Source organism: Crocodylus siamensis, chromosome 13 (genome assembly GCF_052110815.1).
Source record: "Crocodylus siamensis isolate JL-2025a chromosome 13, ASM5211081v1, whole genome shotgun sequence".
Classification (NCBI taxonomy): Eukaryota; Metazoa; Chordata; order Crocodylia; family Crocodylidae; genus Crocodylus; species Crocodylus siamensis.
Genome location: NC_143407.1, coordinates 13363510 through 13378845, shown reverse-complemented (window position 1 = coordinate 13378845; position 15336 = coordinate 13363510). Strand labels below are relative to the sequence as shown.

Here is a 15336-nt window from a genome sequence, read left to right as displayed (position 1 = left end):
GTGCTGTGTATTTCCTGCTCCACTGATGGGAGGTCCGTGCTGTAGGTGATATGCCATCTGCAGATTCGATGAGCTTATTGGCCTGAGTGGAAAATGGATTCTGAGTCTTCAGGGGGTAGTTGGGTTTCTGGGTTGTGGCTGAGTGTAAGCTGGAGTGCAAAGCATGCTCCGGATCTTGGGCTTTCAGGCCTAAGGCCGGGGTAGCAGCTTGTCTTCTGATGTCAAAGGACTGCCTGAGAGGACTGGCAAGCAGTCAACTGGAGTTGGTATAAGGCATCCGGTGATGGTCCTCATGACACTGGTAAGGGTGGAATTCATTAACTTAGTGTGCATGCTCAAGCCTCATACTGGTGCAGAGTACTCAGCAGGAGCATACACAAGTGCCAAAGTAAAGGTGCAAAGTGTTTGGAAACTTGCACCCCAGATGGAGCCAGCAAGGTGATGGATGCCAGCAGGAGCTCCTCTGCCATTAACCTTACCCTGGACCTCTTCCAGATGGTGGCAGTAGGTAAGGTAAAGTCCAGCTTGACTCCTAAATAAGTGATGATGTGACAATGTGTAAGTGTCTGGTCATCAATCTTGACTTTGATTTCTTTCTTCAGTTGCTGTGATTTAGGTGAAAGGTGGCTGCAACTGTTTTAGCGAGTCTGAGCTGGAGACGCCATTTGTAGTAGTCAGCAAGGGTGCTCATATCTGGTATCAAAGTGGATCCAGTAACTTCCCATTGTTTCCTTGATTTGGTGAGAGCCAGGTCGACAGTATAGCCATACTTTTTGGACTGGGTGTCAGGCAGGTCAACAATGTACTTGTTGAAAATCAATGGAGAAAGTACTGAGCTTTGCGGGATGACATTCTTAATACTTCTAGGGCAGCGTTCCTGTCCATCGATGGTCTTGAGGGTGAAACTGTGGTTCTGAAGCACAAGCACAGTACAGCTGATGATCATTTTGTCAGGTATCATCGTCTATTAAGTAGGAGACAGGCTCCAGGCCCAACACACCCTGAGGCAGGTTGAACTGACTTCTTTTACTTGCCAGGAGAGTGCCCAGGCTGCCAAACTGGGGGGGAAGAAAGGGTGTTGCTACAGGCAAAGGTAAGACAAGAGAAGAAATTGGGGTTGTCAGGGACCTCTTCAAGGACAGCAGGAACAGAGATAAAGCATACAGGGAAGCCAAAAGCAAAAGAGCTGGGAGGAAAGAAGACAGGATTAAAGGAGGGGAATAGAGGTGGGGGAGCATATAGGCACACCTTTCTCAGTGTGATAGTAGATACTGTAGATGGGCTGGATTGGAGGGATGGATGGGTGTGCACGAGGAGCAATGGGCAGCAGTACCAGGACAGGAAGGAGAGGGGTAAGAGCACCAGAAGGCTGGTGACGATGAAAGGGGATGCTCAGAGGGGGATTTGGGGCATAGGCAGGGTGCAACCTTTGGTACAAAGCAGCTTTATTCTCCCCTCACATTTCTTCTACACCTTCCAGTGGCACTGGGACTCCTCAGTGTGCCAGGAATGCCGGACCAGGCCTCAAGTCAAGAGAGTAACTGATCTGATCAGTCAGACATAGCCGTGGGTCTGAGGAAGACCAGGTAAACGGACTGGCAGAGCCCGGGAAGGCAGTGAAGTGGGACAGCAGAGGCACAAAGTGAGAAGTAGAGCAGGGTGAGGTGGCAGGCATGGGCTGGTGGTGTGAGGGGCACACTGAGCAGCCTGCTAGAGTGAGGGGCAGGTGAGGTGATGGATGGCGCAAAGCAGGGCTGTAGCAGGGGGAGTGTAGATGGACAGTAAGCATGAAGCCAGGGGCAAAGCAGGGAAGGCAAGGGGCAAAGTTTGAGAGGTAGAAGAGGTGCGGGGGGGGAATGAGTGAGATGAGGTCCAAGACAGGCACAACGTGAATGAAGGGTAGAGTAGCTGTGAGGCTACTGGCATGGAAGTGAGGGAACAGGCAGAGTGGGCACGAGGAGCAGATGGGCCGTAAGGTGCCAGGCAGTGCGGTGAGGAACAGCAGGTGTAAAGGGAAGAGCAGAGTGGCTGCGGGGTACTAGGCACAGCGCGGGGATGGGAAAGAGTGGCTATCGGATGAGGAGCAGAGTGGGGTTGCCGTGATGGGCACAGGTGGCGAGGTGAAGGATAGAGTGGGTGTGGGGAGGTGTGAGAGGGGCACCTGCAGTGCCCGCTCCAGCCAGGAGAAGAAGCTGAGCTTGCCTTTTTCCCTCTTGAGCAGAGCTTTGGGCTCTTCCTTCCTAGCTCTGGGACACACTGGGAGGCCCTGGCTCTGGCCCGGAGCAGTAACTGAAAGGAGCAGATGATGCAGGAATGCAGCAAGGAGCTGCCAGCCCCGCAGCAGCCTGAGCATCAATACCGCCACATTGAGAAGCAGTGAGAAGGAATCAAATGAGGCCGTTGTTTGTGGGGTGGCTGAGCTGCTCTCCAGCACATGCCAGCTCCCCCGTCCCCCCCTTAGACAAAGTGCAGGCCCAGGCAGCCTAATCCCCGCAGGGAGAGCTCATGAAATCAGATGGACAAGTTTTGATGTGAGGCAGCAGCTTAGAGCAGGCTCAGGTTTCCTTTAGGTTTTCTATATTTATCTCTGTGATTTAATGCCAGCGCCAGGATTTAAATGCCACCAAACAGTTGGTGCGAGGAGACAGAGCAGCCGCCACCGAGCTGCACACTCCAAGGAGGCTGCTCCCCCACGAGCCACTTGCCCATGGAGCTCTTTGAGACCAATGCTTATTTCTTTCCAGACCAGAGATTTTACGATGGTGAAAACTACTTGAGCTCCCGCTTGCAGGGCTACGAACAGGCAGTGTACCAAGAGCGGCCTGGCATGGGGCTATGCCCGGAGAGCAGGGCAGGGCTGGAGGAGAAGGGCTCTCCCACATCTGAGCACTGTCCTGGCCAGTGCCTGCCCTGGGCATGCAAGCTCTGCAAGAGGAAAACGGTTTCCATTGACAGGCGCCGCGCTGCCACCCTACGGGAGAAGCGGAGGTTAAAAAAAGTGAATGAGGCCTTTGAAGCCCTGAAACGGAGCACTTTACTCAACCCCAACCAGCGGCTGCCCAAGGTGGAGATCCTGCGCAGCGCCATACAGTACATTGAGCGCCTGCAGAGCCTGCTCAGCACCCTGAACCAGCAGGAGCGGGAGCAGAGGGACCTACGCTACCGCAGCACCACCTCCCAGCCAGGGGTAAGTGACCACTGCCCACCCAGGGGATGGCATTGCTTCCCTGAGCCCTGACCCTGAGACAGCACTGCTCTCCTAGCCAGCACCTATCCCTAGGGACCAGGAGCAGGGAGACCACTGCTTCTCACAGGCACCGTGAGTGCCATTTATAGCCACGCACCTCCCTTAGTTCAGGAGCAGATGGGAGAGAGGTGACAATGGCAGAGACCGGTGACATCTGAAAGTAGGCTGGCAAAACAGACACACCGTCCAGGACTGGAAGCAGCACTGGTGCAAAGGTTTCTAGTCCTTCAGCCTAGCATACTTGGCCAAACTTTTAACCTGTTTCACAGGAACACTCCAAATCCCTTCTAGCAATGCCTATGAGCAAGCCAAGAGGACTCTCCAGACATCCTACCTTGCAGGGGACAGTGCTTCATTTGTCCCTGCTGCAGAAGTTTGAAACGTAACCAAGTGCAGCCCCTGCCGAGATGGCATCACCCAGAAAAGAGGCAATAGGTTGGAAAGGCACTGGAATATTGTGTGTACCCCACTATGTATGTTCCTGCATGTAGACATACCAGGCCAGATTCCCAACACGTGCTTGCTACTTTGTGCAGCTCTGGCAATGAAAAAATAGGTTTGCATGCAGCTAAAGCATGGCTGGAGTGGCACACAGCAGCTGGAGGGTGCTGGTGAATCTACTGATCCTGTCTTCTTGGTGCCTGTCTTGGATCATAATGGCTGGCTGCTAAACCCTCTAGGCAATAGCAGAGTCATTTCCCTCTGCTGGACTCACAGATTGACTTGGGCATGCAAAGAACAACTGTCCATGCCATCTTGAAAGCTAACGAGTTGATGCAGATGGTACTTGAGAGGCAAGCAAAGGAGAGTGCAAAAGGACGTTGGGCGCGTCTGGGAGCAGGGCCACCTGTTGTGGACATTTGTCTTATTGAATATCTTGCACAAGGGTATCTGGGTCCAAACAGGCATTTCCAAATCACTCTTGCTAACCCCAACCATTCAGAAATCATGAGTTGGGCCCCCTAAAACCATGAGCTTGACTCTAAAAATCATAAGATTTTCTTTCTTTTAAATGATAATTCCAGGTTTTTTTGGTCTGCTCTCTGGTTTCTGAAGCAGGTCATTGTTGTGTCCGGAACAATGAAAGTGGAGCATGTACTTTAAACACAGAAAAGTGGAGATTCTTCTGCATTCATTTGACGCTGGGGACTTAAGTTAAACACCAGATATCATAGGACTCGCAATAAAATCATGAGATTTGTCATCATTGCAAGATTTAGGTGATGCCTTGCATGTTTTAGGAAACAAAAAACTGAACTGTGTTCCAGGCCCCATCTTGAGAAGTGTTCAGCACCCTCCCGTCAGCAGCTCTCTGCAGGAGCCGAGGGGCTCAGCTCTTCTCTGGAAGAACCCTTCACTGCCCATTCCCTGTACTTTTTACTGCCAGAGGCACAGATCTGGGTGCAAACTGCTTCCACTTTCTTGATTTGCTACCTTTCATTATACAGAAAACATGAGAAACAATTAAAAGGCTCCATAGCTGAACAACCAGATGAAGCAAAGATGAAGGAACAAAGTTGTGAAACTAGGCTTGAGTGGGATAAATTTATTTGCATTAGTTTTGTCCTGCTGGTGCCTATGCAACTGAGTTAATGTAACCTGCTCACCAAAAGGACAAAGTGAATCAGCCAATTCTACTTGCAGAACCTCAGGGCTACTAACTATTTTTAATTTGTTTAACCTTCCCTAAGCCTCCTCCTCCTCACGCTCCTGGGCAGCAGTCATCAGAAGTGTTTAATTTAAATATTAAGCATATCTAAAAATGTTGGTAAAGAAGTCATGTCCGTTAAAACTTTCTGGAGTTTTTCCGTCAAAGAAATCAAAAGTAAAACTGTTCAAAAGTAAAACTGTGTATTGCTGGGCCGCAAACTGACAATTTTTGTTTTGCATTTCTCTTCATATTTTCCTTTTCTGCTCATTTTCACACAGATTAAAACAATCATGCTGACAAATAACCCCAATTCGTCGAAAATGAAAGTTAAAATGGAAAAAAATAAAACCAGAATTTTTACTAAAAATGAAATTAAACAAGTTAGCTACCCCCCCAATACAAACTACTAAATCCATGAATGATCCATTCCTTAGAGAATACATATTATTTTTCAACTGAACCCATTTCTGGGAGAATAGAGCACATCTGTGGTTTGCCTAAGTTCACTGGTACAATGCCAATCACCTCAGTACCACACAGTGCCAAATGAAATCCTAGCTCGATTAACTGACCTATCTTAATTCTGCTAAATAACTTTGGAAGAACTCTAAATGAAGTCACGATTATGATATCTTTTCTGCAAAAATAGATATTTGTTTCCCTATATTAAGACAGCTAGCTTGCTACCTTGAAGTATAATCATAACGAAACCATACAACAGGTAGTTTTAAATCTCTGTATAAGATAGTTGAGATCAACCTTATATTTTGGCCACTTGGGGTTTAGCTTAGCCAGCTGGACAGAAGTGCAAATAACAGTGTCTTGTTTCCGTTGGGATTTCCACTGAGATAACGGTCTCTGGTTTAGTATCTCAATGGAAAATCACATCTCTTGTTGCAGCAAAGAGTGTCTCAGAATGTAAGTTGCCAAATCAGGCTTTAAAATGCCCTATGATTTTGTACACTGTGTGATGATATTTAGACCTATGCAAATATATTCCTATTTTTGGTTTGATGGCCATACTGGACAATCACATAGAGAAGAATTGATTTGCATTAACCCGAAATCGAACATGTTCATTTTTTCCTGAAAAAAGAGTAGTTACAAAAATTGAGTTTGGGATGGTACCAAAGATTTTATCAGAGCTGAAATGAAACATTTCATTTTGTTCTGGGGACGGGCTTTTTTAATATTTTTACAAAATGAAACTGAAGGTCACTTTTGCAGTGAAACATTTCTAGAATAAAAAAATAGGGACTTGAAAAAGCTCCCCCAAACAACAATTTTATTCCCCTCCCCTCAGCCTTTTGGCTAAAACAATAGAATAGATAAGGAGGCACCTTTAATCAATTCAAATATGAACATTTTTTGCAAAGGGCGGGGAGTAGTTTTGACCACAGTTTTTCACTCTGATTCTGTCCCTTCTTTAATCTGTATGAGATATGACAAAATATATCTCTACACCAGATATTGTTATGTGGAAGCAACTGATTGCCACTTAATTCAAGGTACTTAGCGGATTTGGAAAGAGGAATGGTGTGGACATCCTGCACGGATTTTATTGCAAGCTACGAGCATTTATGTATTATTCTCCCTACAGCCATTTTTCTGAACTTTGGCAACCCTGTCTGTTTGAAGTAAAAAAATACATTCATATCTACTTACATTTATTATATGGGAATAAACAATATATCAATGCACACATAGCTGTGCAATCATTTAGAGAGGTTGGCAGACTGTACTTGACCTTCAAGTGTAAGGGTATGCGGAGACTGGGGAAGCAAAGTCCTATGGTTTAGAGTGGACTGTAGTAACATTTTCAACCCCAGGCCATGCTCCTGATTGCTTTTGTGACCCTGGGAAAGAGAAAGGCATCACACTCCTCCGGTTGAGAAATGCGGTCTGAGGTGCCCGTCAATGGCATTTTCAGCGTCTCCAGCCCATAGCACTGACACAGCTACAACCGCTTTGAATGGAGTAACTCTGTGAGGGGGGATCAAATGGAACAAAAGCCCCATTTGATGCCAAGGGAACCATTTAGCTCCAGCTCCTTCTGGTTTTCTGTGTGGTTCCCACAGTTCTGGTTTTGGAGAGGAGGCGAAAGGAGCCTTCGCCCCATGCGCGGGTATGAGAGAGGAAAAGCTTCTCCCTGGGTGACCAAGAGCACAGAGACACTTGCCAGAGTTTGCTGTGATTTTGGAGGGATGCTGCAAGGCAGTGGAGATGGATGGCATCTTCCCAGTTTGATGGAGACTCACAACCTTTGCTGTGTCCTCTCTCGTGCTTCTGAGAGCGGTCGGTTTTCGGCTGTCCATTTATTTCCTCTTGATTCTTGCTCCTAATTTGGCAGAGGCTGTGAGAGGGTCAAAACTATAACTTTTGCTTGAGCAGGAAAAGGAGGGCAAGTGAGCTGAAGAGGAAACTCTGCACCTGCTCCCTGTGACCATACCTGGAAAACTCTTTTGTGTCTTCATTTTTTCCCCTTCATTCTGTCTTCCCAAAACAAGGAGTGTGTCTTATTGTGGAAGTGGGTGGTACGTGGGAAAATACGGTAGCTTTAATGGTCTTCTCCTAATTACAGGTGGCCAGTGAGTGCGGGTCCAACAGTGCCTCCTGCAGCCCGGAGTGGAGCACCCAGCTGGAGTTCAGCAGTAACCCTGGGGGTAAGCAAAGCACATATCCCGGGCTGGCCTCAGTCTTAAGATTTCTTAAAACATAAAGCCCAAGGCAGGGATGAAGGGTGCAGAGTTCAGCTCAGAGAAGCATCGCAGAACCACGAGGACAATCCTCTGAACCATCAGGACAAAGCTCTGTAATGCTGTCAAAAGGCTTTGCTCCCTCCCTATTGCCCCGTCCTTCCCCCAGCCTTTTCTCATCTCAGTGGGCCCAGCCTCCCCTTCACCTTGCCTGGTTCTTTGTATGGTCCAGCTGTCCTCAGGCCCACTCCAGACCCATCACAGGGTGTCCAGCAGCCAGATCAACACCCCTGTATTTTCTGAGCCAGGAGCAGCCAACAGTCTCCCATCCATCGTGCAGCAGTAGGGCCCGGAGGATGGCTCCTCGACTTACATATGCCATGCCCAATAGCTCTTTGCCCTAGAGACACCTAAGGTTTCTACAGACCCCCAAATGTTGGCCTGAATACAGAGTTAAAATGGCAGCATTTCTAGTTTTCCTGAGGCACTGCAGATGGGCAACCTGCCACTTCCAAAACGTGGTGCAGCATCACTCATGGGAAGAGTGGGGAAGGATAGAGGAGTGGTGTGCGGATGAGGGAATCACTGGATTCCCTATACATGGAAGCAAAGACTCTTATGAGGGTGCTGTCCGGGGCTTTAGGTAAGTTCCTCTCTGGGACTGCTTTTTAGGGAAGGGCAAAGACTTGCTTGCTCTTACTGCCTCATTGAGTTTTGTTGTTTATTCCTGAGAGATGAGACCCCACAGGTCTTAGTTCAGGGAAAATGTTGACTTTTGAAAGACAACATCCTAAAAACCAAGCAACTAACTAAAAAGCTGTTCAGAAAGCATATTCCATTAATGTGTTTCAGGCAGAGGCTGGATTTTCCAATAAAAATCGTAACAACTGCACAGAAAAAAACCTCAGCCACTTTCCATGGAAAAGAAAATCTAATTAATTAAAAGCTGATTTTTCCATTGGTAAAAAACTTGGAGAGAAATTTCCAACCAGCCAAACCTCCCAAAGGACTCTTCCCCATGTCAGCAATGTCATACTGTTCAGTGTTGAATGTGAAGACAGATGGTGGTTGAGCAATCTCTAATGAGAGAAGACTGTAGGATTTAGGAACTGCTGGGCTGACTAGACCACGGGTCCATCTAGCCTAGCGCCCTGGCTCTGGCACTAGTAATGTCAGCATGCGAGCTGCAGCAGCAGGCGACTACAGAACAAGATGTCCTCATGGGCAGTTTCTTTATAACCCACAAAGTCATGCCCTCAAGCCCTTCTTAGGCTACTATTCCAACTTTCGATAGCCTTCTTACCTACATACATTTCTTCTTCTTTTGTGACTCCTGCTAAGCAGAGATGTTGTGGCAGTGAGTTCCACAGGCCAACCGTGCAGTTCACAAACAACATTTTTCCTATGATCCATTTTCAGGTTCTACCTTTCAGCTTCATTGAATGCACCCTTATATTACAAGAAGAACAGCTAGAAGTTAATCATTCATTCTTCTGTACACTGTTATCATATTCCCTCTTCCCTAACTCTGAAAAATGAACAGCCCCAGTCTTTTCTAGGTCCTTAATCATTCTTAAGACCTTCAAGAGATGGTGCACACTACTTGATGAGGGTGGTTTCCGCCTCTCTGACATCCCCCTTCCTTGTGAAAGGCATTGTAAGTGGAAACAGGAACTGCTTATGTTGTTACTATCGACTTGAATGTCTCCCTGTCCTCTGAATTTGTCAGGAGGAAGCTCTTATGACCTCTCCTGGCAGGCCAATGAAGCCAGGCAAGTTTTACTCAGATTCTATCTCACCTGTTAGGTAAGTAAGTGGATTTAGGCACCTAGGTACAATCCTAGTACACTCTGCTGGCTCCTTGAGATAATGCAAAAGATGGGCAGGTCTTCTTCCCTGCTTTTTTGTGACTCCATTACAGAAGGCAAGACAAGATGACAGTGTTTTACCAGGTTCACAACAGATTTTTAGGATTTGAACAGAGTGGGACAGAGTGCCTGAGTTCATTTAGATTTCTAGTTGGGGCAGTAATACCCTAAGTACCAGTCTTTCATGATGTACCATGGCTAAAAATATGTTAATGTTCAGAACAAATCTTTTCTGGACAATCATCTTTCCCTGGCTCTGAAATATTGTTTTTCCAAACAGGCTCTGTTGTCCAACCCCATTTTCTTGGTCTTCCCACCAATCACTGCCACTGGCAGTTTGGGCTCTAAAGCCACTTTTTAACAGTTTCTGTCTCTTGCTTTTTCTTTGCAGATCATTTGTTAAACGATGACTCCTCTGAAGATCGCAACCTTCATTCCCTATCTTCAATCGTTGAAAGCATTGCTGTGGAGGATGTGGCTGTCACGTTCCAAGAGGAGAGGGTTCAAAACTGAGCCTGGAAGCCTTGGGCTCTTCAGTGTTTACCAGCTGGCATGAAAGTGGAAATGTGACAAAAGAACTCTTCAGACATTGGGAAATGCATTTATCTATTCAGTCATCGACTGAAGTCACTGATCCAATTTCCTAATCATTGAAAAGTGTTCCACTGGGTCAGCTAAGAGACAAAGGATAAACCAGCTAGTTCAAATGAACCCTGTAATATTAATATACGAGCTAGTGGCATGATTTTCAGGGGTGCTGGGCCCCAGTGGCTTCAGTGGAAGTGGTGGGTTCCCAGCCCTTCTGAAAACCAGACCAGAATTTACTGATCAAAGCATTTTGTTATGATTTATTGTGAACAGTACTTAAGGGGGGGGGAGGGAGAAGCGACACAACTTCCTTGTAATAAGGAAGGATTCCAGCGTGGGGTTTGTGTTTTGTTCCCTTTTTTGTGGAAGTTTGTTTCCTTGGGGGCCAATGTTTGTGTGCGTGTGTGTTTTTTTTAAGATGCTGTTTGACCAACTTCCTTTTCCGGTTGGCGTTTTGCAGGCATGGAAGCCATGTAAATGCTGCCATTGAGGTCTTTTCTACTGAGCGCTGTGTGGAGTTGCCTTTTTATTTTTGTTAAATTATTTGGATTTTTTTAAATAAAGGCATATTCGTTTGAGACTGTTTGCAGGCTTACTGTTGAAGGGCTGCTGTTTCTCCTGTGTGTGCCTCAGTACTGGTGCTGGCTCCTTCTTGTCACATCTGGATCTGCATCAGCTGAGAGTGCTGAGAGTGAACATAGCTGTTTACAAGACACAGTCAGAGATGAGGGTTGAGTTAATTTGATGGTATTTCCCATTAAAACTTCTGTAGGAGTTGGATGAGGTCCTAATGTAGATCTGTGCTGCACAGAAGAACATTTCACTTTTATTCTGCCTTATAACTCTTCTTGCTCCCCCACCCCCTCTGTTTCCTTATTCCAAGCTGCTCTTACTGCTAGGGACCTGTTAACTGAGAGCATCGTGTGTCTTCAAAGTACTCTCCAAGCTGAGGCTCTTTGGGACAGGAATTGTTCTACTTAGCCCAATGGAGTCCTGGTTCCAGCACAATTTGATTAATTTGCTTAATTATTTAAAGGTCAGAAGGCAGCTGAAATGTATCCCTCCTTTGATTAGCCTGGTCCCCACCCTCTTGTCTCTTCCTTGAGTAACAAAAAGCTTCCTTGTGGTGCAAATGGAGTGAGTACCTGTTCCACCTCTCACAGCAGCAGTAGGGGCTGTCTTGCCTTCAGAGCAGCGCAATATCCTGCTGGCCCTTGGAGCATGGGCCTACCTCTCAGCAGCACCCTGTACCAGGTTGTGGAAGCTGCAGAGAAAGCACCAGTTCAAACAGTCCTAGGTTTTAAGGCCAGAGAGATCATCATGATCTTCTAGACTCACCTCCTACAACACAGGACAGACCAGAGAACGTCAGTCAGTTGGGAGTGTCTACGCATGTGTTTTAATGAGAATTAGCCTATTTTAACACGCATTAAAGTGTCACTGAAAAATTCCGCACTATTTAGTTAATGCACATTAAAATAGGCTAATGTGCTTTAAGCATCACTTAAAAACCATGGGTGTTTTTACATGTGCTCAGCTCTCCAAAAGTTGTTCTAATTAAAACGCCCAGAGTGTCTCACGTATTAGCATCTCTGTGCTTCAAAATGGCCGTGGACATGCTTTATCTAAAGCTTGTTGAACGTTGAGGCTGGTTGGAGCACAGTAATCACCATGCTCCAGCAGACTCAATTTATCGAATCTGCTCTGACGCGCTGTAATTACACTGTGTCAGAGCAGTTTCCCAGATTGTGTACAGGCACCCATGCTCTTTAGTTAATGCACATTAAGACAGGATAATGCACATTTTGCTAGTACCTCACAACGGAGGCACTAGATTTAATGTGCATTGACTAAAGTGTGTTAATGCACATGTAGATGTGCCCAGTAGTGGTTCCCATCTTGCAGCCTGTGAGACTTCTGTCACTGGAGATTTTCAAGAAGAGTTAGCTAAGCAACTGTCTGGGAAGATCTAGGAATTGAAAATCCTGCATCTACGCAGGCGATTAGACCACAGACTCTTTGAAGTCCCTTGGGTCCACCAAGCCTGTTCAAATACTACCATGGATGTTTTCACCCCCAAACATGCTCTCTGGGTAGGCACTTAATTACTGAAAGCATCAGAACTGCTGTCTTTATTTCACTGCTGTTACAAATTATAGCCAGTGAAGCTGGAGTGCAACCAACTAGTAGAGGACCTACATCTCCAAATGTGTGTATTTACAGAAGAGAACAACAAGCAAGCCTGCACTGCTTTAAAATCCTGTTTATTGGAACACACATATATCCTTTCCTGACCCAGTTTCAGGGTTTGGAATCCATGCAGTACCAATAATATGACAAAAGAAATAGGGCATTGATATAAAGGGGTCACTTACTCTTCAAATTAAAAAAATATTTAATACTGTATTAGGCAATAATACACCAAAAAGACATTGCAACTGTACAGTCCCTCTGATATTGCACTTCCAAACAGCACATTATAAGTATGGGTCATTCCAGCCATCAATAAATACCACATCAGAAACAGGGGCCACACAAGGCAAAAGTGGCATGAGGAGACAAATAGATCCTACCCTACAAGGAAGAAATGGAGAGAGTCAAGAGCCTCCTGAATTGATTGCTATCTGGAATCTCAAGGAGGGAGGCATGGGCAGTTCCTACGCATTAGAGGGCAGAGGTGCAGGAACTCCCTATGCACCCATGAGAGGTGGGAGCATCATCTATGGTACTTCTAATATGTGTCACATGCAGTTCTGTTGGTCCATTTGTGGGTGGGATAGGGAGGTGTGGGGGATGGTGCCAGCCTTTCCCCACACAGCCCAGTGCAGCTCTGCTTGGGTGCCTGAAATTCTCAGGGCGTTTTCAGCATCAGTTTGGCTCTTACATGCACACAACTGTGCACAAATGGTACCCAGAAATGCTGTGTGGACTGGCCTAATGTGCCACTTTAGAAGGAGCAGCCCTCTCCCCTGCATCAGCAGTGATGCTTCCCAGCTTCCAACCCTATCATAGTCTTTTGTTCTCTATGGCATAAACCCCACTACAAAACCAGTGCCATTGGGCAGTCTCCAGCCTTGGATTGACACAGACGCTTCCCACTCCTAAGGGTAACACAGCAGCCTGGTTTAGAAGCCCCTTTCCCCCCTGCGGCACTGCAGCCTGTCTCAGCAGAAGGTCCTTGCCTGAGGGCACAGCACGCTGGCTTGTGTATTGTAGAGGAGGAAGAATTCAGAAGTGCGATGTTCTGAATTCCTGATCTCTCATTCTCTTGGCAGAAGTCTTCTCTTGGCTCCCAGGTGCCCGTGGCAAGAACAAGTCGGCTCAGCTGCCCTCAGAAATATTGGCAAAATGAAATATACACAGAAAAGAGGTTTACAAATATTGCAGGCCAGATTCAAGGTGCCTCCATCTCTCACGTTTGGACAGGCCATCCCAAACCTCAGACAGAAACACAGTACTGTCTACTGAACACACCTGCAGCAGAGAGAAATCCGTGTCCTCTCTCAGAAAAGTATATGCTACAACCCAGGTGAGGAAAAAGAATGACAGAAAAGCCACAGACATTACTGGTACCTATGAGGATCAAACAGGAGATTGGGGGGCTGTGTACAAGCAGAAGGGAGAGAATGTCCTTTCCGGTCCATGTGGCCTTAAGTGGTTGGATTGTAGTGTCTGTTCTTTGGAGCTCAGGAACAGGCACGGCCTGTACCCTAGGCTAGTCCTGGAAGGCAGCCAGCATGTGGCCATACAGGTAGTGGGAATGTGCTGCAAAACACAGAAGAGCCCTGTTAGCATGACAGATATTACCCTGAGCTGCAGCTACTTATGCTCATCTTCATCTGGCAACTTGTAACAGATGTGACCCAGGCAGGAGTCAGAAACCCCAGTGGCTTTTCTGAAGTACTTCTCTTTCCTGTCTGCATTCTCATACATCCTCCCGAGCTAGATCCCCCACGCTGCTGGGATCCAGTGAGCTGCACTCTCACGTATGCACTGCCCAGCTGCACCTGCTCACATAAGTCATACATGGAAATGAAGCAGTGAAGCCACTGCCACTGAGCTCATTATCTGTCTCCAAGAGGTCTGAAGGCAGTAGGGGACACCCCCACACTTGCTTTACTGCCTCATATCTGGAGTTGGCTCATGTAAGCAGGACTGCACGGACAGGATGTGCTAGAGAGACAATCTTCCTGGGAACGCTGGGGACATTGTGCAGACACACCTTGGGAGGCTAAGAACCTTGCTTAAGGTCTCACAGGGAGTCCGTGGCAGAAAACAAAGTTATCTCTGGTTCTCTGCATCCCAAGCTAATGCCCAAACCCACAGACCATTCTCCCTACATTCCAGTGAAGCTCTCACACTTCTAGAGGTAGAGACAGCTCAAGGACAGAGACCAGGGCAATGACTTGAGCAAAACCAGATGACTAGTCTTATCAGGGACAGTATCTCCAAAAGCATCTGTTCAGCAAGACCCTAGACTTCACTGGGGCTTGCAAGTTCTACTTCAATAGAAATACAGAGTGATCAACATTAGCAAGATGCCTGCTTATCTCCCAGCTGGGAAAGCTACAGAAGCTTCTTTTAGGGCTAGTGTTTCCATCAGGCAGAGCTACCCGTATTAGATAATAAAGCAATAGGACAGGGACAGTCAGGAGCCTAACAGCCTCTCTCTAGCGCAATACAGTCCAAGAGCCACTGGAGACCGCCTTTGATATCTCCCCAGGAGCACAGCAAAGATTTATATGCTCAAAATGGAAAGCAAAGGTAACTGAACCAGCCCCTTTCACCTCTACACAGCATCTCCTTTCTCCCCACTGTCGTAATTGCTGAGTTAGCACAAGGACAACCCAGCAGGACTGTGGCCTGGCCCCATTTCCTAGGGAAACAGAAGCTAGGGAACAAATGGGAATGGGGTGTGATCTACTAGGGCTGGTTACAGCTACTCTGGAGGCAGACATGGCAAGGAGGCCCATTAAGCTGAGCTAGGCCTAGTGCTGGGCCAGGTTCAGGCCTCTGAGCTGCTCTCCACAGCCTTCTGCATCATGGCAGCACTCAGTGCTCCACAGTGAGCATCATCATCTCAGGCTCAGTCTGAATAACACATGGGCAGCTCTCTGCCCTCCATGGGCTCATGTCAGAAACACTGACCCCATCTGCCCTCACTCCCTATTCGGCACCCCCCTGTGCTCCTCCTGTTTCCCATTGCAGTGCCCCTCTTTATTCAGGCTCACAGGGAAGTGTTACACATTCATTAGTAAAGGTTAGTACCTTGCACAGCTAAGCATG

At 47.0% G+C, this 15336-nt stretch overlaps 2 protein-coding genes across 7 annotated transcripts in view; one reads left to right on the top strand and one right to left on the bottom strand.

Annotated features, from left to right (window-relative positions):
- Nucleotides 1-2614: 2614 nt before the first annotated feature.
- MYOG (myogenin) lies at nucleotides 2615-10628 on the top strand. The gene is made up of 3 exons (XM_090026221.1): nucleotides 2615-3187; nucleotides 7480-7561; nucleotides 9854-10628. The coding sequence occupies exons 1-3, from the start codon at nucleotides 2618-2620 to the stop codon at nucleotides 9973-9975; spliced, it is 774 nt and encodes a 257-aa protein (XP_089882347.1). The 5' UTR covers nucleotides 2615-2617; the 3' UTR covers nucleotides 9976-10628.
- Nucleotides 10629-12304: 1676 nt separating this feature from the next.
- Nucleotides 12305-15336, bottom strand: part of PPFIA4 (PPFI scaffold protein A4) — a 169137-nt gene continuing 166105 nt past the window's right edge. For all 6 annotated transcript variants that reach the window (XR_016439002.1, XR_016439003.1, XM_090026214.1 and 3 more), the window contains one exon: nucleotides 12305-13815. The gene's annotated coding sequence lies outside the window, so the exon portion shown is untranslated. The remainder of the gene's footprint in view (nucleotides 13816-15336) is intronic.